General features: G+C 44.6%; 1 protein-coding gene across 3 annotated transcripts in view; it reads right to left on the bottom strand.

Annotated features, from left to right (window-relative positions):
• Positions 1-23,150, bottom strand: part of gucy2f (guanylate cyclase 2F, retinal) — a 240,884-nt gene that overhangs the window by 139,817 nt on the left and 77,917 nt on the right. For 2 of the 3 annotated variants that reach the window (XM_043692449.2, XM_043692450.2), the window contains one exon: positions 20,149-20,234. In XM_043692449.2, coding sequence (XP_043548384.2) covers positions 20,149-20,234 — 86 coding nt within the window. Of the gene's footprint in view, positions 1-20,144; positions 20,235-23,150 lie in introns of those variants that run through there. The other variant, XM_087988421.1, reaches the window with a different exon arrangement.

The raw sequence follows: 23,150 nt of genomic DNA, 5'->3' as shown, positions 1-23,150 counted from the left end.
CAATAAATGCTGGGCAGTTAGGGATCAGTAACAAATGCTGGGAAGTTAGGGATCAGCAAGAAAAGCTGGTCAGCTGGAGATCAGCAATAAATGTTGGGCAGTACAGGATCAGTAATACACGCTGGGCAGTTAGGGATCAGAAAAAATGGTGTTTCGTTAGGAATCAGCAATAAATGCTGGGCAGTTAGGGGTCAGAAGAAATGCTGGTCAGTTAGGGATCAGTAATAAACCCTGGGCAGTTTTAGATCAGTAATAAATGCTGGGCAGTTAGAGATCAGCAAAAAATGCTGGACAGTTAGGGATCAGCAATAAATGCTGGGCAGTTAGGGATCAGTAATAAACGCTGGGCAGTTAGGGATCAGCAATAAATGCTGGGCAGTAAGGGAACAGAAGAAATGCTGGGCAGTTAGGGATCAGCAATGAATGCTGGGCAGTTAGGGGTCAGTAATAAATGCTGGTCAGTTAGGGATCAGAAAAAATGCTGGGCAGTTAGGGATCAGAAAAAATGCTGGTCAGTTGGTGATCTGCAATAATTGCTGGGCAGTTAGGGATCAGCAATAACCCTGGGCAGTTAGGGACAAGCAATATATGCTGAACAGTTAGGGATCAGCAATAACGCTGGACAGTTAGGGGTCAGTAAAAAATGCCGGGCAGTTCGGGTTCAGTAATAAATGCTGGGCAGTTAGGGATCAGCAATAAATGCTGGGCAGTTAGGGATCAGTAATAAACGCTGGGCAGTTCGGGATCAGTAATAAATGCTGGGCAGTTAGGGATCAGCAATAAATGCTGGGCAGTAAGGGAACAGAAGAAATGCTGGGCAGTTAGGGATCAGCAATAAATGCTGGGCAGTTAGGGATCAGCAATAAATGTTGGGCAGTTAGGGATGAGTAATAAATTCTGGGCAGTTCGGGTTCAGTAATAAATGCTGGGCAGTTAGGGATCAGCAATAAATGCTGGGCAGTTAGGGATCAGCAATAAATGCTGGGCAGTTAGGGATCAGTAATAAACGCTGGGCAGTTCGGGATCAGTAATAAATGCTGGGCAGTTAGGGATCAGCAATAAATGCTGGGCAGTAAGGGAACAGAAGAAATGCTGGGCAGTTAGGGATCAGCAATAAATGCTGGGCAGTTAGGGATCAGCAATAAATGTTGGGCAGTTAGGGATGAGTAATAAATTCTGGGCAGTTAGGGATCGGTAACAAAAGCTGGGCAGTTAGGGATCAGTAATAAAGGCTGGGCAGTAAGGGTCAGTAATAAATGCTGGGCAGTAAGGGATCAGCAATAAATGCTGGGCAGTTAGGTGCCAGTAATACATTCTGGGCAGTTAGGGATCAGAGAAAATGCTGGTCAGTTACGGATCAGCAATAAATGCTGGGCAGTTAGGGATCAGCAATAAATGCTGGGCAGTTAGGGATCAGTAATAAACGCTGGGCAGTTAGGGATCAGAAAAATTGCTGGGCAGTTAGAGATAAGTAATAAACGCTGGGCAGTTAGGGATCAGCAATAACACTGGACAGTTAGGGAGCAGCAATAAATGCTGGGCAGTTAGGGAGCAGTAATAAACGCTGGGCAGATAGGGATCAGAAAACATGTTGGTTAGTAAGGGATCAGCAATACATTCTGGGCAGTTAGGGAGCAGTAATAACGCTGGGCAGTTCCGGATCAGTAATAAATGCTGGAAAGTTAGGAAACAGCAATAAATGGTGTGTAGTTCCGGATCAGTAATAAACGCTGGGCAGTTAGGGGTCAGTAACAAATGCTGGGCAGTTCAGGATCAGTAATATACGCTGGGCAGTTAGGGATCAGCAATAAACGCTGGGCAGTTAGGGATCAGCAATAAATGCTGGGCAGTTAGGGATCAGTAAAAATAGCAGGGCAATTAGGGATCAGTAATAAGTGCTGGGCAGTTAGGGGTCAGTAATAAATGCTGGGAAGTTAGGGATCAGCAACAAATGGTGGACAGTTCGGGATCAGAAAAAATGCTGGTCAGTTATGGATCAGCAATAAATGCTGGGCAGTTAGGGATCAGCAATAAATGTTGGGCAGTTAGGGATGAGTAATAAATTCTGGGCAGTTAGGGATCGGTAATAAATGCTGGGCACTTAGTTATCGGTAATAAATGCTGAGCAGTTAGGGATCAGTAATAAAGGCTGGGCAGTTAGGGATCAGTCATAAACGCAGGGCAGTTATGGATCAGAAAAAATGCTGGGCAGTTAGAGAGAAGTAATAAACGGTGGGCAGTTAGGGATCAGCAATAACACTGGACAGTTAGGGAGCAGCAATAAATGCTGGGCAGTGAGGGAGCAGTAATAAACGCTGGGCTGTTAGGGATCAGAAAACATGCTGGTTAGTAAGGGATCAGCAATACATTCTGGGCAGTTCGGGAGCAGTAGTATCGCTGGGCAGTTCTGGATCAGTAATAAATGCTGGGAAGTTAGGTAACAGCAATAAATGGTGTGTAGTTCCGGATCAGTAATAAACGCTGGGCAGTTAGGGGTCAGTAACAAATGCTGGCCAGTTCAGGATCAGTAATATACGCTGGGCAGTTAGGGATCAGCAATAAACGCTGGGCAGTTAGGGATCAGCAATAAATGCTGGGCAGTTAGGGATCAGTAAAAATAGCAGGGCAATTAGGGATCAGTAATAAGTGCTGGGCAGTTAGGGGGTCAGTAATAAATGCTGGGAAGTTAGGGATCAGCAATAAATGCTGAGCAGTTCGGGATCAGAAAAAATGCTGGTCAGTTATGGATCCGCAATAAATGCTGGGCAGTTAGGGATCAGTAAAAATAGCAGGGCAATTAGGGATCAGTAACAAATGCTGGGCAGTTAGGGATCAGCAAGAAAAGCTGGTCAGTTAGAGATCAGCAATAAATGCTGGGCAGTACAGGATCAGTAATACACGCTGGGCAGTTTGGGATCAGAAAAAATGATGTTTCGTTAGGAATCAGCAATAAATGCTGGGCAGTTAGGGGTCAGAAGAAATGCTGGTCAGTTAGGGATCAGTAATAAACACTGGTCAGTAAGGGATCAGTAATAAACGCTGGGCAGTTAGGGATCAGCAATAATGCTGGACAGTTAGGGATCAGCAACAAATGCTGAGCAGTTAGGGGTCAGTAATAAATGCTGGGCAGTTAGGGATCAGCAATGAATGCTGGGCAGTTAGGGGTCAGTAATAAATGCTGGTCAGTTAGGGATCAGAAAAAATGCTGGGCAGTTAGGGATCAGAAGAAATGCTGGTCAGTTGGTGATCTGCAATAATTGCTGGGCAGTTAGGGATCAGCAATAAACACTGGGCAGTTAGGAGTTAGTAATAAACGCCGGCAGTTAGGGATCAGCAATAACCCTGGGCAGTTAGGGACAAGCAATATATGCTGAACAGTTAGGGATCAGCAATAACGCTGGACAGTTAGGGGTCAGTAAAAAATGCCGGGCAGTTCGGGTTCAGTAATAAATGCTGGGCAGTTAGGGATCAGCAAAAAATGCTGGACAGTTAGGGATCAGCAATAAATGCTGGGCAGTTAGGGATCAGTAATAAACGCTGGGATGTTCGGGATCAGTAATAAATGCTGGGCAGTTAGGGATCAGCAATAAATGCTGGGCAGTAAGGGAACAGAAGAAATGCTGGGCAGTTAGGGATCAGCAATAAATGCTGGGCAGTTAGGGATCAGCAATAAATGTTGGGCAGTTAGGGATGAGTAATAAATTCTGGGCAGTTAGGCATCGGTAATAAATGCTGGGCACTTGGGTATTGGTAATAAATGCTGGGCAGTTAGGGATCAGTAATAAAGGCTGGGCAGTAAGGGTCAGTAATAAATGCTGGGCAGTAAGGGATCAGCAATAAATGCCGGGCAGTTAGGTGCCAGCAATACATTCTGGGCAGTTAGGGATCAGAGAAAATGCTGGTCAGTTACGGATCAGCAATAAATGCTGGGCAGTTAGGGATCAGCAATAAATGCTGGGCAGTTAGGGATCAGTAATAAACGCTGGGCAGTTAGGGATCAGAAAAAATGCTGGGCAGTTAGAGATAAGTAATAAACGCTGGGCAGTTAGGGATCAGCAATAACACTGGACAGTTAGGGAGCAGCAATAAATGATTAGATTAGATTAGATTACATTACAGTGTAGAAACAGGCCCTTCGGCCCAACAAGTCCACACCGACCCGCCGAAGCGAAACCCACCCATACCCCTACATTTACCCCTTACCTAACACTACGGGCAATTTATCATGGCCAATTCACCTGACCCTGCACATCTTTTTGGACTGTGGGAGGAAACCGGAGCACCCGAAGGAAACCCACGCAGACACGGGGAGAACGTGCAAACTCCACACAGTCAGTCGCCTGAGGCGGGAATTGAACCCGGGTCTCAGGCGCTGTGCCACCGTGCCGCCCACTATGCTGGGCAGTTAGGGATCAGTAATAAACGCTGGGCAGTTAGGGATCAGAAAACATGCTGGTTAGTAAGGGATCAGCAATAAATTCTGGGCAGTTAGGGAGCAGTAATAACGCTGGGCAGTTCTGGATCAGTAATAAATGCAGGGCAGTTAGGGAACAGCAATAAATGCTGGGTAGTTCCGGATCAGTAATAAACGCTGGGCAGTTAGGGGTCAGTAACAAATGCTGGGCAGTTCAGGATCAGTAATATACGCTGGCAGTTAGGGATCAGCAATATACGCTGGGCAGTTAGGGATCAGCAATAAATGCTGGTCAGTTAGGGATCAGTAAAAATAGCAGGGCAATTAGGGATCAGTAATAAGTGCTGGGCAGTTAGGGATCAGTAATATATGCTGGGCAGTTAGGGATCAGCAATAAACGCTGGGCAGTTAGGGATCAGCAATAAATGCTGGGCAGTTAGGGATCAGTAATAAATGCTGGGAAGTTAGGGATCAGCAATTAATGGTGGGCAGTTCGGGATCAGAAAAAATGCTGGTCAGTTATGGATCAGCAATAAATGCTGGGCAGTTAGGGATCAGCAATAAATGCTGGGCAGTTAGGGATCAGTAACAAATGCTGGGAAGTTAGGGATCAGCAAGAAAAGCTGGTCAGCTGGAGATCAGCAATAAATGTTGGGCAGTACAGGATCAGTAATACACGCTGGGCAGTTAGGGATCAGAAAAAATGGTGTTTCGTTAGGAATCAGCAATAAATGCTGGGCAGTTAGGGGTCAGAAGAAATGCTGGTCAGTTAGGGATCAGTAATAAACCCTGGGCAGTTTTAGATCAGTAATAAATGCTGGGCAGTTAGAGATCAGCAAAAAATGCTGGACAGTTAGGGATCAGCAATAAATGCTGGGCAGTTAGGGATCAGTAATAAACGCTGGGCAGTTAGGGATCAGCAATAATGCTGGACAGTTAGGGATCAGCATCAAATGCTGAGCAGTTAGGGGTCAGTAATAAATGCTGGGCAGTTAAGGGTCAGAAAAAATGTTGGTCAGTTAGGGGTCAGTAATAAATGCTGGACAGTTAAGGAGCAGCAATAAATGCTGGGCAGTTAGGGATCAGCAATAAATGCTAGGCAGTTAGTGATCAGCAATAAATGCTGGGTAGTAATAAACGCTGGGCAGTTAGGGAACAGCAATAAATGCTGGGCAGTTAGGGGTCAGTAATAAATGCTGGGCAGTTAGGGGTCAGCAATAAGTGCTGGGCGGTTAGGGATCAGTAATAAATGCTGGGCAATTAGGGTTCAGCAATAAATGCTGGGCAGTAAGAGATCAGAAAAAATGCTGGTCAGTTAGTGATCAGCAATAATTGCTGGGCAGTTAGGGATCAGTAATAAACGCTGGGCAGTTAGGGATCAGAAAAAATGCTGGTCAGTTAGGAATCAGCAATAAATGCTTGGCAGTTAGGGGTCAGTAATAAATGCTGGGCAGTTAAGGGCCAGAAAAAATGCTGGTCAGTTCGGGATCAGAAAAAATGCTGGGCAGTTAGAGATAAGCAATAAACGCTGGGCAGTTAGGGATCTGCAATAACGCTGGACAGTTAAGGAGCAGCAATAAATGCTGGGCAGTTAGGGATCAGCAATAAATGCTGGGCAGTTAGGGTTCAGTAATAAACGCTGGGCAGTTAGGGATCAGTAATAAATTCTGGGCAATTAGGGATCAGTAATAAATGCTGGACAGTAACGGTCAGTAATAAATGCTGGGCAGATGGGATCAGCAAGAAATGCTGGGCAGTTAGGGATCAGAAGAAATGCTGGTCAGTTATGGATCAGCAATAAATGCTGGGCAGTGAGGGATCAGTAATAAACGCTGGGCAGCTCGGGAGCAGCAATAAATGCTAGGCAGTTCGGGATCAGTAATAAACGCTGGGCAGCTCGGGACCAGCAATAAATGCTGGGCAGTTCAGGATTAGCAATACACGCTGGGCAGTTAAGGATCAGAAAAAATGCTGGTCAGTTAGGGATCAGAAGAAATGCTGGGCAGTTAGGGATCAGCAATAAATGCTGGGCAGTTAGGGATCAGCAAAAAATGCTGGGCAGTTCGGATTCAGTAATAAACATTGGGCAGTTAGGGGTCAGTAAGAAATGCTGGGCAGTTAGGGATCAGCAATAAATGCTCGGCATTTAGGGGTCAGTAATAAATGCTGGGCAGTTAAGGGTCAGAAAAAATATTGGTCAGTTCGGGATCAGAAAAAATGCTGGGCAGTTAGAGATAAGCAATAAACGCAGGGCAGTTAGGGATCTGCAATAACGCTGGACAGTTAAGTAGCAGCAATAAATGCTGGGCAGTTAGGGATCAGCAATAAATGCTGGGCAATTAGGGATCAGTAATAAATGCCTGGCAGTGAGGGGTCAGCAATACATGCTAGACAGTTAGGGATCAGAAGAAATGCTGGTCAGTTATGGATCAGCAATAAATGCTGGGCAGTTAGGGTTCAGTAATAAATGCTGGGCAGTTAGGGGTCAGCAATAAATGCTGGGCAGTTAGGGATCAGCAATAAATGCTGGGCAGTTAGGGATCAGTGATAAAAGCTGGGCAGTAGGGATCAGCAATAAATGCTGGTCAGTTCAGGATCAGAACAAAGGCTGGGCAGTTAGAGATAAGCAATAAACGCTGGGCAGTTAGGGAACAGCAATTAATGCTGAGCAGTTAGGGGTCAGTGATAAACGCTGGGCAGTTAGGAACAGCAATAAATGCTGGGCAGTTAGGGGTCAGTAATAAACGCTGGGCAGTTAGGGGTCAGCAATAATTGCTGGGCAGCTAGGGGTCAGTAATAAATGCTGGGCAGTTAGTGGTCAGCAATAAATGCTGGGCGGTTAGGGATCAGTAATAAATGCTGGGCAGTAAGGGATCAGCAATAAATGCTGGGTAGTAAGAGATCAGAAGAAATGCTGGGCAGTTAGGGATCAGTAATAAATGCTGGGCAGTTCGGGATCAGTAATAAACGCTGGGCAGTTAGGGATCAGCAACAAAAGCTGGGCAGTAAGAGATCAGAACAAATGCTGGGCAGTTAGGGATCAGTAATAAATGCTGGGTAGTTAGGGATCGAAAAAATGCTGGTCAGTTAGGGATCAGCAATAAATGCTGGGCAGTTAGGGGTCAGTAATAAAAGCTGGGCAGTTAAGGGTCAGAAAAAATGTTGGTCAGTTAGGGATCAGAAAAAATGCTGGGCAGTTAGGGATCAGTAATAAATGCTGGGCAGTTAAGGGTCAGAAAAAATGCTGGTCAGTTAGGGATCAGAAAAAATGCTGGGCAGTTAGGGATCAGTAATAAATGCTGGGCAGTTAAGGGTCAGAAAAAATGTTGGTCAGTTAGGGATCAGAAAAAATGCTGCGCAGTTAGAGATAAGCAATAAACGCTGGGCAGTTAGGGATCTGCAATAACGCTGGACAGTTAAGGAGCTGCAATAAATGCTGGGCAGTTAGGGATCAGCAATAAACGCTGGGCAGTTAGGGATCAGCAATAAATGCTGGGCAGTTAGGGATCAGCAATAAATGCTGGGCAATTAGGGATCAGTAATAAATGCTGGACAGTTAGGGGTCAGTAATAAATGCTGGGCAGTTAGGGATCAGCAATAAATGCTGGGCAGTTCGGGAGCAGCAATAAATGGTAGGCAGGTAGGGATCAGAAGAAATGCTGGTCAGTTATGGATCAGCAATAAATGCTGGGCAGTGTGGGATCAGTAATAAACGCTGGGCAGTTAGGGATCAGCAACAAATGCTGGGCAGTAAGAGATCAGAAGAAATGCTGGGCAGTTAGGGATCAGCAATAAATGCTGGACAATTCGGGATCAGGAATAAACGCGGGGCAGTTAGGGATCAGTAATAAATGCTGGGCAGTGAGGAATCAGAAAAAATGCTGGTCAGTTAGTGGTCAGCAATAATTGCTAGGCAGTTAGGGATCAGTAATAAACGCTGGGCAGTTAGGGATCAGAAAAAAGTGCTGGGCAGTTAGGGACAAGCAATAAATGCTGGTCAGTTCAGGATTAGTAATACACGCTGTGCAGTTAGGGATGAGCAATAAATGCTGGGCAGTTCGGAATCAGTAATAAACGTTGGGCAGTTAGGGATCAGCAATAAATGCTGGGCAGTAAGAGATCAGAAGAAATGCTGGGCAGTTCGGGATCGGTAATAAATGCTAGGTAGTAATAAACGCTGGGCAGTTAGGGAACAGCAATAAATGCTGGGCAGTTAGGGGTCAGTAATAAATGCTGGGCAGTTAGGGATCAGTAATAAATGCAGGGCAGTTAGGGATCAGTAATAAATGCTGGGCAATTAGGGATCAGCAATAAATGCTGGGCAGTAAGAGATCAGAAGAAATGCTGGGCAGTTAGGGATCAGCAATAAATGCTGAGAAGTTAGGGATCAGAAAAAATGCTGGTCAGTTAGTGATCAGCAATAATTGCTGGGCAGTTAGGGATCAGTAATAAACGCTGGGCAGTTAGGGATCAGAAAAAATGCTGGTCAGTTAGGGATCAGCAATAAATGCTGAGCAGTTAGGGGTCAGTAATAAATGCTGGGCAGTTAAGGGTCAGAAAAAATGTAGGTCAGTTAGGGATCAGTAATAAATGCTGGGCAGTTAAGGGCCAGAAAAAATGCTGGTCAGTTCGGGATCAGAAAAAATACTGGGCAGTTAGAGATAAGCAATAAACGCTGGGCAGTTAGGGATCTGCAATAACGCTGGACAGTTAAGGAGCAGCAATAAATGCTGGGCAGTTAGGGATCAGCAATAAATGCTGGGCAGTTAGGGTTCAGTAATAAACGCTGGGCAGTTAGGGATCAGTAATAAATTCTGGGCAATTAGGGATCAGTAATAAATGCTGGACAGTTAGGGGTCAGTAATAAATGCTGGGCAGTTAGGGATCAGCAAGAAATGCTGGGCAGTTAGGGATCAGAAGAAATGCTGGTCAGTTATGGATCAGCAATAAATGCTGGACAGTGAGGGATCAGTAATAAACGCTGGGCAGATGGGGATCAGCAACAAATGCTCGGCAGTTCAGGATCAGTAAAAAACGCTGGGCAGCTCGGGATCAGCAATAAATGCTAGGCAGTTCGGGATCAGTAATAAACGCTGGGCAGTTAGGGAGCAGCAATAAATGCTGGGCAGTTCAGGATTAGTAATACACGCTGGGCAGTTAAGGATCAGAAAAAATGCTGGTCAGTTAGGGATCAGAAGAAATGCTGGGCAGTTAGGGATCAGAAGAAATGCTGGGCAGTTAGGGATCAGAAGAAATCCTGGTCAGTTATGGATCAGCAATAAATGCTGGGCAGTGAGAGATCAGTAATAAACGCTGGGCAGTTGGGGATCAGCAAGAAATGCTCGGCAGTTCAGGATCAGTAATAAACGCTGGGCAGCTCGGGATCAGCAATAAATGCTAGGCAGTTCGGGATCAGTAATAAACGCTGGGCAGTTAGGGACCAGCAATAAATGCTGGGCAGTTAGGGATCAGCAATAAATGCTGGGCAGTTAGGGATCAGCAATAAATGCTGGGCAGTTAGGGATCAGCAAAAAATGCTGGGCAGTTCGGATTCAGTAATAAACATTGGGCAGTTAGGGGTCAGTAAGAAATGCTGGGCAGTTAGAGATCAGAAGAAATGCTGGACAGTTAGGGATCAGCAATAAATGCTCGGCATTTAGGGGTCAGTAATAAATGCTGGGCAGTTAAGGGTCAGAATAAATGTTGGTCAGTTCGGGATCAGAAAAAATGCTGGGCAGTTAGAGATAAGCAATAAACGCAGGGCAGTTAGGGATCTGCAATAACGCTGGACAGTTAAGTAGCAGCAATAAATGCTGGGCAGTTAGGGATCAGCAATAAATTCTGGGCAATTAGGGATCAGTAATAAATGCCTGGCAGTGAGGGGTCAGCAATACATGCTGGACAGTTAGGGATCAGAAGAAATGCTGGTCAGTTATGGATCAGCAATAAATGCTGGGCAGTTAGGGGTCAGTAATAAATGCTGGGCAGTTAGGGGTCAGTAATAAATGCTGGGCAGTTAGGGGTCAGCAATAAATGCTGGGCAGTTAGGGATCAGTGATAAAAGCTGGGCAGTAGGGATCAGCAATAAATGCTGGTCAGTTCGGGATCAGAACAAATGCTGGGCAGTTAGAGATAAGCAATAAAAGCTGGGCAGTTAGGGATCAGCAATAAATGCTGGGCAGTTAGGGAACAGCAATTAATGCTGAGCAGTTAGGGGTCAGTGATAAACGCTGGGCAGTTAGGAACAGCAATAAATGCTGGGCAGTTAGGGGTCAGTAATAAACGCTGGGCAGTTAGGGGTCAGCAATAATTGCTGGGCAGCTAGGGATCAGTAATAAATGCTGGGCAGTAAGGGATCAGCAATAAATGCTGGGTAGTAAGAGATCAGAACAAATGCTGGGCAGTTAGGGATCAGTAATAAATGCTGGGCAGTTCGGGATCAGTAATAAACGCTGGGCAGTTAGGGATCAGCAATAAATGCTGGGCAGTAAGAGATCAGAAGAAATGCTGGGCAGTTAGGGATCGGCAATAAATGCTGGGCAGTTAGGGGTCAGTAATAAATGCTGGGCAGTTAAGGGTCAGAAAAAATGTTGGTCAGTTAGGGATCAGCAATAAATGCTGGGCAGTTAGGGATCAGTAATAAATGCTGGGCAGTTAAGGGTCAGAAAAAATGCTGGTCAGTTAGGGATCAGAAAAAATGCTTGGCAGTTAGGGGTCAGTAATAAATGCTGGGCAGTTAAGGGTCAGAAAAAATGTTGGTCAGTTAGGGATCAGATAAAATGCTGGGCAGTTAGAGATAAGTAATAAACGCTGGGCAGTTAGGGATCTGCAATAACGCTGGACAGTTAAGGAGCTGCAATAAATGCTGGGCAGTTAGGGATCAGCAATAAATGCTGGGCAGTTAGGGATCAGCAATAAACTCTGGGCAGTTAGGGATCAGCAATAAATGCTGGGCAATTAGGGATCAGTAATAAATGCTGGACAGTTAGGGGTCAGTAATAAATGCTGGGCAGTTAGGGATCAGCAATAAATGCTGGGCAGTTCGGGAGCAGCAATAAATGGTAGGCAGGTAGGGATCAGAAGAAATGCTGGTCAGTTATGGATCAGCAATAAATGCTGGGCAGTGTGGGATCAGTAATAAACGCTGGGCAGTTAGGGATCAGCAACAAATGCTGGGCAGTAAGAGATCAGAAGGAATGCTGGGCAGTTAGGGATCAGAAAAAATGCTGGTCAGTTAGTGATCAGCAATAAATGCTGGGCAGTTAGGGATCAGCAATAAATGCTGGGCAGTTCAGGATTAGTAGTACACGCTGGGCAGTTTGGGATCAGCAATAATTGCTGCAGTTCGGAATCAGCAATAAACGTTGGTCAGTTAGGGACCAGCAATAAATGCTGGGCAGTAAGAGATCAGAAGAAATGTTGGGCAGTTAGGGATCAGCAATAAATGCTGGGCAGTTCAGGATTAGTAATATACGCTGTGCAGTTAGGGATGAGCAATAAATGCTGGGCAGTTCGGAATCAGTAATAAACGTTGGGCAGTTAGGGATCAGCAATAAATGCTGGGCAGTAAGAGATCAGAAGAAATGCTGGGCAGTTAGGGATCGGTAATAAATGCTAGGTAGTAATAAACGCTGGGCAGTTAGGGGACAGCAATAAATGCTGGGCAGTTAGGGATCAGTAATAAATGCTGGGCAGTTAGGGATCAGTAATAAATGCAGGGCAGTTAGGGATCAGTAATAAATGCTGGGCAATTAGGGATCAGCAATAAATGCTGGGCTGTAAGAGATCAGAAGAAATGCTGGGCAGTTAGGGATCAGCAATAAATGCTGAGAAGTTAGGGATCAGAAAAAATGCTGGTCAGTTAGTGATCAGCAATAATTGCTGGGCAGTTAGGGGTCAGTAATAAACGCTGGGCAGTTAGGGGTCAGTAATAAATGCTAGGCAGTTAGTGATCAGCAATAAATGCTGAGCAGTTAGGGGTCAGTACTAAATGCTGGGCAGCTGGAGATCAGCAATAAATGCTAGGTAGTTCGGGATCAGTAATAAACGCTGGGCAGTTAGGGATCAGCAATAAATGCTGGGCAGTAAGAGATCAGAAGAAATGCTGGGCAGTTAGTGATCAGCAATAATTGCTGGTCAGTTAGGGATCAGAAAAAATGCTGGTCTGGAAGGGATCAGAAAAAATGCTGGGCAGTTAGGGATCAGTAATAAACGCTGGGCAGTTAGGGATCAGCAATAAATGCTGGGCAGTTCGGGATCAGCAATAAATGGTGGGCAGTTAGGGATCAGAAGAAATGCTGGTCAGTTATGGATCAGCAAAAAATGCTGGGCAGTTCGGGATCAGTAATAAAAGCTGGGCAGCTCAGGATCAGCAATAAATGCTAGGCAGTTCGGGATCAGTAATAAACGCTGGGCAGTTAGGGATCAGCAATAAATGCTGGGCAATTCGGGATCAGTAATAAACGCTAGGCAGTTAGGGATCAGTAATAAATGCTGGGCAGTGAGGAATCAGAAAAAATGCTGGTCAGTTAGTGGTCAGCAATAATTGCTAGGCAGATAGGGATCAGTAATAAACGCTGGGCAGTTAGGGATCAGAAAAAAGTGCTGGGCAGTTAGGGACAAGCAATAAATGCTGGTCAGTTCAGGATTAGTAATACACGCTGTGCAGTTAGGGATGAGCAATAAATGCTGGGCAGTTCGGAATCAGTAATAAACGTTGGGCAGTTAGGGATCAGCAATAAATGCTGGGCAGTAAGAGATCAGAAGAAATGCTGGGCAGTTAGGGATCGGTAATAAATGCTAGGTAGTAATAAACGCTGGGCAGTTAGGGGACAGCAATAAATGCTGGGCAGTTAGGGGTCAGTAATAAATGCTGGGCAGTTAGGGATCAGTAATAAATGCAGGGCAGTTAGGGATCAGTAATAAATGCTGGGCAATTAGGGATCAGCAATAAATGCTGGGCTGTAAGAGATCAGAAGAAATGCTGGGCAGTTAGGGATCAGCAATAAATGCTGAGAAGTTAGGGATCAGAAAAAATGCTGGTCAGTTAGTGATCAGCAATAATTGCTGGGCAGTTAGGGGTCAGTAATAAACGCTGGGCAGTTAGGGGTCAGTAATAAATGCTAGGCAGTTAGTGATCAGCAATAAATGCTGAGCAGTTAGGGGTCAGTACTAAATGCTGGGCAGCTGGAGATCAGCAATAAATGCTAGGTAGTTCGGGATCAGTAATAAACGCTGGGCAGTTAGGGATCAGCAATAAATGTTGGGCAGTTAGGGATGAGTAATAAATTCTGGGCAGTTCGGGTTCAGTAATAAATGCTGGGCAGTTAGTGATCAGCAATAATTGCTGGTCAGTTAGGGATGAGCAATAATTGCTGGGCAGTTCGGGGTCAGTAATAAATGCTGGGCAGTTAGGGATCAGGAATAAATGCTGGGCAGTGAGGGATCAGTAATATACGCTGGGCAGTTAGGGATCAGCAAGAAATGCTTGCCAGTTAGGGATCAGCAACAAATGCTGGGCAGTTCAGGATCAGTAATAAACGCTGGGCAGCTAGGGATCAGCAATAAATGCTAGGCAGTTCGGGAACAGTAATACACGCTAGGCAGTTAGGGATCAGCAATAAATGCTGGGCAGTTCATGATTAGTGATACACGCTGGGCAGTAAGAGATCAGCAATAAATGCTGGGCAGTTAGGGATCAGCAACAAATGCTGGGCAGTTAGGGATCAGAAAAAATGCTGGTCAGTTAGGGCTCAGCAATCATTGCTGGGCAGTTAGGGATCAGTAATAAATGCTGGGCAGTTAAGGGTCAGAAAAAATGTTGGTCAGTTAGGGATCAGAAAAAATGCTGGGCAGTTAGAGATCAGCAATAAATGCTGGGCAGTTAAGGGTCAGAAAAATGCTGGTCAGTTCGGGATCAGAAAAAATGCTGGGCAATTAGAAATAAGCAATAAACGCTGGGCAGTTAGGGATCAGTAATAAACGCTGGGCAGTTAGGGATCAGTTATAAATTCTGGGCAATTAGGGATCAGTAATAAATGCTGGACTGTTAGGGGTCAGTAATAAATGCTGGGCAGTTAGGGATCAGTAATAAATGCTGGGCAGTTCGGGATCAGCAATAAATGGTGGGCAGTTAGGGATCAGAAGAAATGCTGGTCAGTTATGGATCAGCAATAAATGCTGGGAAGTTAGGGGTCAGTAATAAATGCTGGGCAGTTAGGGATCAGCAATGAATGCTGGGCAGTTAGGGATCAGAAAAAATGCTGGTCAGTTAGGGATCAGAAAAAATGCTGGGCAGTTAGTGATAAGCAATAAACGCTGGGCAGTTAGGGATCTGCAATAACGCTGGGCAGTTAAGGAGCCGCAATAAATGCTGGGCAGTTAGGGATCAGCAATAAATGCTGGGCAGTTAGGGATCAGTAATAAACGCTGGGCAGTTAGGGGTCAGTAATAAATGCTGGGCAGTTAGGGGTCAGCAATAAATGCTGGGCAGTTAGGGGTCAGTAATAAATGCTGGGCAGTTAGGGATCAGCAATAATGCTGGACAGTTAGGGATCAGCAATAAATGCTGAGCAGTTAGGGGTCAGTGATAAACGCTGGGCAGTTAGGAACAGCAATAAATGCTGGGCAGTTAGGGGTCACTAATATACGATGGGCAATTAGGGGTCAGCAATAAATGCTGGGTAGTTAGGGGTCAGTAATAAATGCTGGGCAGTTAAGGGTCAGCAATAAGTGCTGGGCGGTTAGGGATCAGTAATTAATGCTGGGCAGTAAGGGATCAGCAATAAATGCTGGGCAGTTCGGGATCAGTAATAAACGCTGGGCAGTTAGGGATCAGCAATAAATGCTGGGCAGTAAGAGATCAGAAGAAATGCTGGGCAGTTAGGGATCAGCAATAAATGCTTTGGCAGTTAGGGATCAGAAAAAATGCTGGTCAGTTAGTGATCAGCAATCATTGCTGGGCAGTTAGTGATCAGTAATAAACGCTGGGCAGTTAGGGATCAGAAAAAATGCTGGTCAGTTAGGGATCAGCAATAAATGCTGGGCAGTTAAGGGTCAGAAAAAATGCTGGGCAATTAGAAATAAGCAATAAACGCTGGGCAGTTAGGGATCAGTAATAAACGCTGGCCAGTTAGGGATCACTAATAAATTCTGGGCAATTAGGGATCAGTAATAAATGCTGGACAGTTAGGGGTCAGTAATAAATGCTGGGCAGTTAGGGATCAGAGAAAATGTTGGTCAGTCAGGGATCAGTACGAAATGCTGGGCAGTTTGGGATCAGTAATAAATGCTGGGCAGTTAAGGGTCAGAAAAAATGCTGGTCAGTTAGGGATTAGAAAAAACGCTGGGCAGTTAGGGAAGAGCAATAACGCTGGACAGTTAAGGAGCAGCAATAAATGCTGGGCATTTAGGGATCAGGAGTAAATGCTGGGCAGTTAGGGATCAGTAATAAATGCTGGGCAGTTAGGGGTCAGTAATAAATGCTGGGCAGTTAGGGATCAGCAATGAATGATGGGCAGTTAGGGATCAGAATAAATGCTGGTCAGTTATGGATCAGCAATAAATGCTGGGCAGTTAGGGATCAGTAATAACCGCTGGGCAGTTTGGGATCAGAAAAAACGCTGGTCAGTTAGGGATCAGCAATAAATGCTGGGCAGTTAGGGATCAGTAATAAATGCTAGGCAGTTAAGGGTCAGAAAAGATGCTGGTCAGTTAGGGATCAGAAAAAATGCTGGGCAGTTAGGGATCAGTAATAAAAGCTGGGCAGTTAGGGATCAGCAATAAATGCTTGGCAGTTAGGGATCAGCAATAAATGCTGGGCAGTTAGGGGTCAGTAATAAATGCTGGTCAATTAGGGATCAGCTATAAATGCTGGTCAGTTAGGGATCAGCAAGAAATGCTGGGCAGTTCAGAATCAGTAATAAACACTGGGCAGTTAGGGATCAGCAATAATCCTGGGCAGTTAGGGATCAGTAATAAATGATGGGCAGTTAGGGATCAGTAATAAACGCTGGGCAGTTAGGGATCAGCAATAATCCTGGGCAGTTAGGGATCAGTAATAAATGATGGGCAGTTCGGGATCATTAATAAAATCTGGGCAGTTGGGGATCAGCAATAAACGCTGGGCAGTTAGGGATCAGCAATAAATGCTGGGCAGTTCTGGATCAGCAATACACGCTGGGCAGTAAGGGATTAGTAATAAAAGCTAGGCAGTTAGGGATCAGCAATAATCCTGGGCAGTTATGGTAATGTTGGGCAACATTGGCCTAACCGTTGACACTCCAACCCCATGAATGGAAAATTGTATTTAAAAAAATCAAAGGCGATAAACCCAGAGAATTTAGCATGAGGAGGTGATTTGTTTCGCTCTTTGAATCTGCTTTATCATTCAAGTATATTACAGCTCATCTTCTACATCAATGCCATTTTCCCACACCATCCCTTAATACCTAAAAATCCGCACTATCTATATCTGCCTTGAATATAGTCCAGAACTGACCCTCCACAAACTCCTTGAGTAGGAGATCCTCAAGATATATACCACTTCCTTGTCAGAAGTTTGCAATCATGGGGTCACCCACGACTCCAGTGTGTTGGAAAGTAAAATGTTGAATCGTTAATACATCTACCTTCGTTTAAACTTTGAGTGAAAAGGAATTCCGTTTCATTTCAGTCTTGAGTGGTCAATCCCTTTGTCTGAAACAGTGTATGGGTGTTACTGTCCAGCCAGGCGAAACATCCTTTGCTCATTGACAATAACACACAATGTCAAGTTTGAATAAATCATATGCAGTATGAGGCATAAAGAAGTAATTTGTGGTATGTATAGTGTCAAGGGTGTCCTAAAGAACTTTGCAGGCAATAAAATACTTCCGATAGTGATTAGATTACTTACAGTGTGGAAACAGGCCCATCAAGTCCACACCGACCCGCCAAAGCACAATCCACCCAGACCCATTCCCCTACACCTCACACAACTGGCAATTTAGCATGGCCAATTCACCTAACCGTAAACCGGAGCACCCAGAGGAAACCCACACAGACACAGGGAGAATGTGCAAACTCCACACAGTTGCCTGAGGCAGGAATTGAACCCAGATCTCTGGTGCTGTGAGGCAGTAGTGCTAACCACTGTGCCATCAAGCCACCCTTTGGTTAGCCCGCAAACTGCAGAAAGAAAATTCTGACAAACAGCAACAAGATAAAAGACTGCACAATCTATTCTTTTTAAAATTTATCTTGATAGAGAAATAAATACTCATGACAGAGGGAGGATTTAAAATGGAAACTGTGCCATCTTTTGCTTCAGAGTCGAGAGTGTGGTGCTGGAAAAACACAGCCGGTCAGGCAGCATCCGGGGAGCAGAAGAATCGGATACTGCCTGACCTGCTGTGCTATTCCAGCACTGCACTCTTGACTCTGATCTCCAGCACCTGCACTCCTCACTTTCTCCATTTTTTCTTTCAGCTGAAAGAGTAAACAGTGACTTGGGTTCATACCTCATCCAAAAGACAGCACATCTGGCAGTGCAGCATTCCCTCAATATTACTCTGAGGGTGTCAGCGTGGATTATGTGCTCAAGTCTTTGACACGAGATTCGAACCCACACCCCTTTGAACTTAGTGGTTAACCACTGACCAGCTGACCAGTACTTGTCAGCTGCTCATCGAAGAGCTTTTGCCCGAAATGTCGATTTTACTGCTCCTCAGATGCTGCATGAACTGCTGTGCTCTTCCAGCACCACTGATCCAGAATCTGGTTTCTAGCATCTGCAGACATTGTTTTTACCATCTTACACAGTGTCTAGTTTACCTTCCCACACAGTAGGCGCTGTCCCAACCAGTGAAAATGAAACTCAAGGTACATATGGCATGGGGTATGAAATATATCAGCTTTAATTGTGTGATTTAACATTCCAGCAGTTAACCACATCTACACGATCTCAAGTCAGAGACTTGGGGTGACAGCACATAAGTGTAGGTTCGTTCTCAGATGTTTGAGATCACGGGGTCACCCACTACTCCAGTGAGTTGGAAAGTAACAGGCTGAATCACTTATACATCTACCTTCGTTTAAACTCTGATGAAAAATGTCTTTGCTTTGTGCTGTAGATTTGACTATCTTCCTGCTGCACTCTATTTCTGTCACAGGGAGAGGATGGAGTTATCATGAATGTGGTGTCAGAAACATTGATCCAAGCCATCGGATGGTTACTTGGTTAGAAATAGTGTACAAAAGGCAGGAGTTTGGTACTAGGCAACGATGCTTGTGTGAAAAGCAGACACAATGGGTTGAATGGCTTTTTGTGATTCATGTTTAGAATCCAGATGGGCACCACACCAATCCAGATGGAAACCAGATTCTGGATTAGTGCTGGAAGAGCACAGCAATTCATGCAGCATCTGAGGAGCAGGAAGATCGATTTTCAGGCAAATATTTAGCAATTTCTCGATGCTAAATATTCCCAGTGAAAGCAGCTATTCATTCACAGTCTTTTCTAAACTGCATCAATGATGATCAAAGGCAACTTCACCTCAGCCTCAACCATCATAAGACACACGTTCAGTAGGCCATTCAGCCCATCTTGTTTAATCTTTCCACCTTTCGCTATGTTCTTCAGAACTTCTCATCTCCACCAGTGATTTGCTTTGATTTATTATTCCTCTGTTTAACCTGAATTAACACTCAAAGCCTATGTCACCTTTCCAAACCATCAGATACACTCAGCTTGTCTCTGACCTCAGAGATCTTGCTGTTTTATGACAAGGTGGTTACATTCTTTGTAACTGCTCCTTAATGTTGCCTTACCAGCTCTGATGTTGTCTGACTCTTGATGACCATGTAAGAGCATTTTGAGCTACTGTAAAAGGCAATGGGCCCAATTAAGCAGAAACCATTCCAGAGATGAACCACCTCCATCCGACTTCACACTATATCCTTTCAGGAACGGATCTAAATGTCTCCAGGATTCTTTCCAACCGGAACCCAAAATAACGGCTAACAGAACAGTATTATTCTTTTCCTAACTCTTGGGTGCTAACAGGGCAAGAGATTTTCTTTCCACTCCACTCTGCACTTGGGGCAGCACAGTGGCTCAGAAGTTAGCACTGCTTCCTCACAACATCAGACACTTTGGTTCTATTCCATCCTCAGGCAACTGTCTGTGTGGAGTTTCCTCATTCTCCCTGTGTCTATGTGGGTTTCCTCCCACAGTCCAAAAACGTGCAGGTTAGGTGGATTGGCCACAGTGTCCAGGGATTTGCAGGCTAGATGCATTAGCCATGGGGAATGTGGGGTTACAGAAATGGGGTAGGTCTGGGTGGGACGCTCGTTGGAAGGTTGTTATGGGCCAAATGGCTTGCTTCCAGACTGTAGGGATTCTATGATTCCTTCTCCTGCCTAAGGATGAGAGCATGTCCGTGTTGTCAGAAGAGTGATTGGTGTGGATAGAAATTTTTCTCTGTGGCACTCAATAAATTCCAGGGCATCCAGACTTTTATAAACATCAACAAAAGCAAACACCACATAGGACGTTGAGTTGGGGATCTGATCTGACAGCCTCTGGATGGTTGAGGGGGCTCATAAGTCTGAAAGATTCTGTTGGGATCCTTTGTCAGAAACCCCAGTCAGCAGTCATCTGCCCAGTTCATACTGCAACAATGAGCCATTTGACTTATTGCAACAGCTTTGAACACAGAGAGGTATCTCCGAACCCACTATTGAGATCTCCTTACCCTGGTTTGATTGCTGGAGGCTCAGGTAAAGGGGCAGTAAAGTCATCCTTTCCGACAAGCCAGTAGGTTTCTTCTATACCTTTGCCCTGAAATAAGAGCAAATGTTTGGGTTTTCCATTGACTTAGCACAAGAACAGACCTTAGAAAATTGACATGCACAAAGAGTCAAGCAGATATCAGTCATGGATCTTTCCATAAGCTGACACTGCTCCAACAACAAGACTTGCATTTGAATAGCAACTTCAATTTAAAAAAAAAGAATACTCCAAGGTATTTCACAGGAGCGCATTGACTGAGTCAAAGAATGAGACCTTTTAAAAAATTCATTCACAGGATGTGGGAGTTGCTGGATGGATCAGCATTTATTGCTCATCCCTAAATACCCAGAGAGCAATTAAAAGTCACCCATATTGCTTTGGGTCTGGAGTCTCTTGTAGGCCAGACCAGGTAAGGGTAACAGTTTCCTCCCTAAAGGGCATTAGTGAAACAAATGGGTTTTTAACTGCAACAAACAATGCTTCCATAGTCATCATTAGGCCCTGGAGACTTGGCTTTTATTTCACCTTGGTGGGATTCAAACCCAGGACCCAGAACATTACCTGGTTCTCTTGATTAATAGCCTCACAATAATCAGATTCGGCCATCATCGCTCCTGTTAGAAGATGTGATCAACCACCACTTAGTCAAAGAAGTTGATGTTAACCAGTCCTTTAAAGATGAGTAATGGGTTTGCACAGTGGCTCAGTGGTTAGCACTGCTACCTCACAGTGCAAGGAACCTGGGTTCAGTTCCACCCTCAGGTGACTGGCTGTGTGGAGTTTGCACATTCTCCCTGCGCCTGGGTGGGTTTCTTCACAGGTAGGCAGGTTAGGTTGACTGGCCATGCTAAACTGCCTTCTAGTGTCCCAGATGTGCAAGTTAGGAGAATTAGGCAGGAATAGGGGATGAGTCTGGGTGGAATGTGGACTTGATGGACTGCCTGTTTCCACACTGAAGGGATTCTATGATCTTAAGAAAGGTTTTGTAAGAGAACAAAGGAACAAGAGGATTGAAGACACAGCCACTAATGATATGATGACTGTAGTGTAAAGGATTAAGTCAGATCATGTGATATGCTAATGAGACTGCATACATCATCACAGGAAGTGATGCAATGTCACATGATCTTTCCCTCACACCAACTTGTAATATTAACTTTGTTTTCCTTTGTGGGTTTCCAATCTCCATGATTTGTTATCACTGCAAATTGTTGAAAAACATCACAGTTTGTATCTTTTAGGAGTAAATGAATAAACATTTGAGGAAGAGGTAAATGCAGATAGAAGGGTAGTTTTAGGCTGCTGCAGTAAACAGCAGGTATAAACAAGATGGGCTGTAACATTCTGAAACATAAACGAAAGAAGCCAGAAATACTGAGCAGTGCAAGTCATGTCTGTGCAGAGAAACAGAGTTAGTGATTCAAGCTTTCAACATGCTATGTTCTTGGTCTCATCCCATCCAGATCCAAGCGCTGGTATAATCTGTAGATGTGTTTAATCAGTGAATGTGCTGTATGATCAGCACTGTGTTGCAACTCAGTGTAAAGTGTGAATGTGTTTTGCTAATTCTGCAATCTGTAAATGGAGTTTTCTCAGAACCACAGAGACCTCTCAAGAGTAAAAGACATTGAAGAACATAACTAATCCACACTGTTCCATTTGAGGAGCTAGAACTTGCACAGGTACAATGGGCTAAAGAGGCCCCTTTCATGCTGTGATTTTGTTGTTTGACAATTGTGCTGGTTAAGTGGAAATATAAGTGTTTAACAGTTTATTAGGTGCTTCATATTCTTGCTTTTCTGCCATGCCACTTATGAGTTAGTGGTCTCAAAGGAACATCAGACATAGCCAGTATTGGTGATAAAATAAATACTTTGGTGGAAAGATGTTATGAAACTTGAAAGGGTTCAGAAAAGATTTACAAGGATGTTGCCGGGGTTGGAGGATTTGAGCTATAGGGAGACGATGAATAGGCTGGGGCTGTTTTCCCTGGAGCGTCGGATGCTGAGGGGTGACCTTTAAAGAGGTTTACAAGATTATGAGGGGCATGGATAGGATAAATAGGTAAAGTCTTTTCCCTGGGGTCGGGGAGTTCAGAACTAGAGGGCACAGGTTTAGGGTGATAGGGAAAAGATATAAAAGGGACTCAAAGGGCAACTTTTTCACACACAGGGTGGTACGTGTATGGAATGAATTGCCAGAGGAAATGGTGGAGGCTGGTACAATTGCAAAATTTAAGAGGCATCTGGATGGGTATATGAATAGGAAGGGTTTGGAGGGATATGGGGCTGGCTGTTGGGACTAGATTGGGTTGGGATATCTGGTCGGCATGGACAAGTTGGAACGAAAGGTCTGTTTCCGTGCTGTACATCTCTATGACTTATACCCATCAGGAAAAATGCAAGAATGCCAAATTTCAAATAATCACAATTTATACTACAAGAAAAAGCATGCAGATTATTTGAGGCATGAAGAGATCAACAGGCCATTTGGCCCCTCAAGCCCAATTACTTTTTTTAAAAAAGTGCAACGCTTGAACATATCCCATTTGTTTGTAGAGAACAAGTTCCTATTTTTGAATGGATGTCAGTTTTAGCAGATGTATGTGAGTCATGGAGTGTGCTCAACGGGTTATCTTTCATTGATTGTTAGTATTGATAGTGGCACACTCCGGATGGTTCAGCAAGTATTACCTAATCACAGAATAAGATCAAACAGTAGATAGAGTCATAGAGATGTACAGCATGGAAACAAACCCTTCGGTCCAATCCGTCCATGCCAACCAGATATCCCAACCCAATCTAGTAAGTGTGGGATGGTTGCGTACGGTCTGTATTCTGCCTACAACAAACAATGAAAGAACACCATTATCAATCGACCCTGCTACAACGGCACTCACTGAAAGGGACAAATGTCTATTTGGAAATCTAAGATATCAGAATGGATCTAAGATATCTGCTGCTC

This window comes from Chiloscyllium plagiosum, unplaced genomic scaffold, assembly GCF_037043375.1.
Source record: "Chiloscyllium plagiosum isolate Xiang-an unplaced genomic scaffold, Cpla_swu_hap1 HiC_scaffold_6, whole genome shotgun sequence".
NCBI classification, from domain to species: domain Eukaryota; kingdom Metazoa; phylum Chordata; class Chondrichthyes; order Orectolobiformes; family Hemiscylliidae; genus Chiloscyllium; species Chiloscyllium plagiosum.
This window is presented reverse-complemented; position numbering and strand designations above follow the sequence as displayed.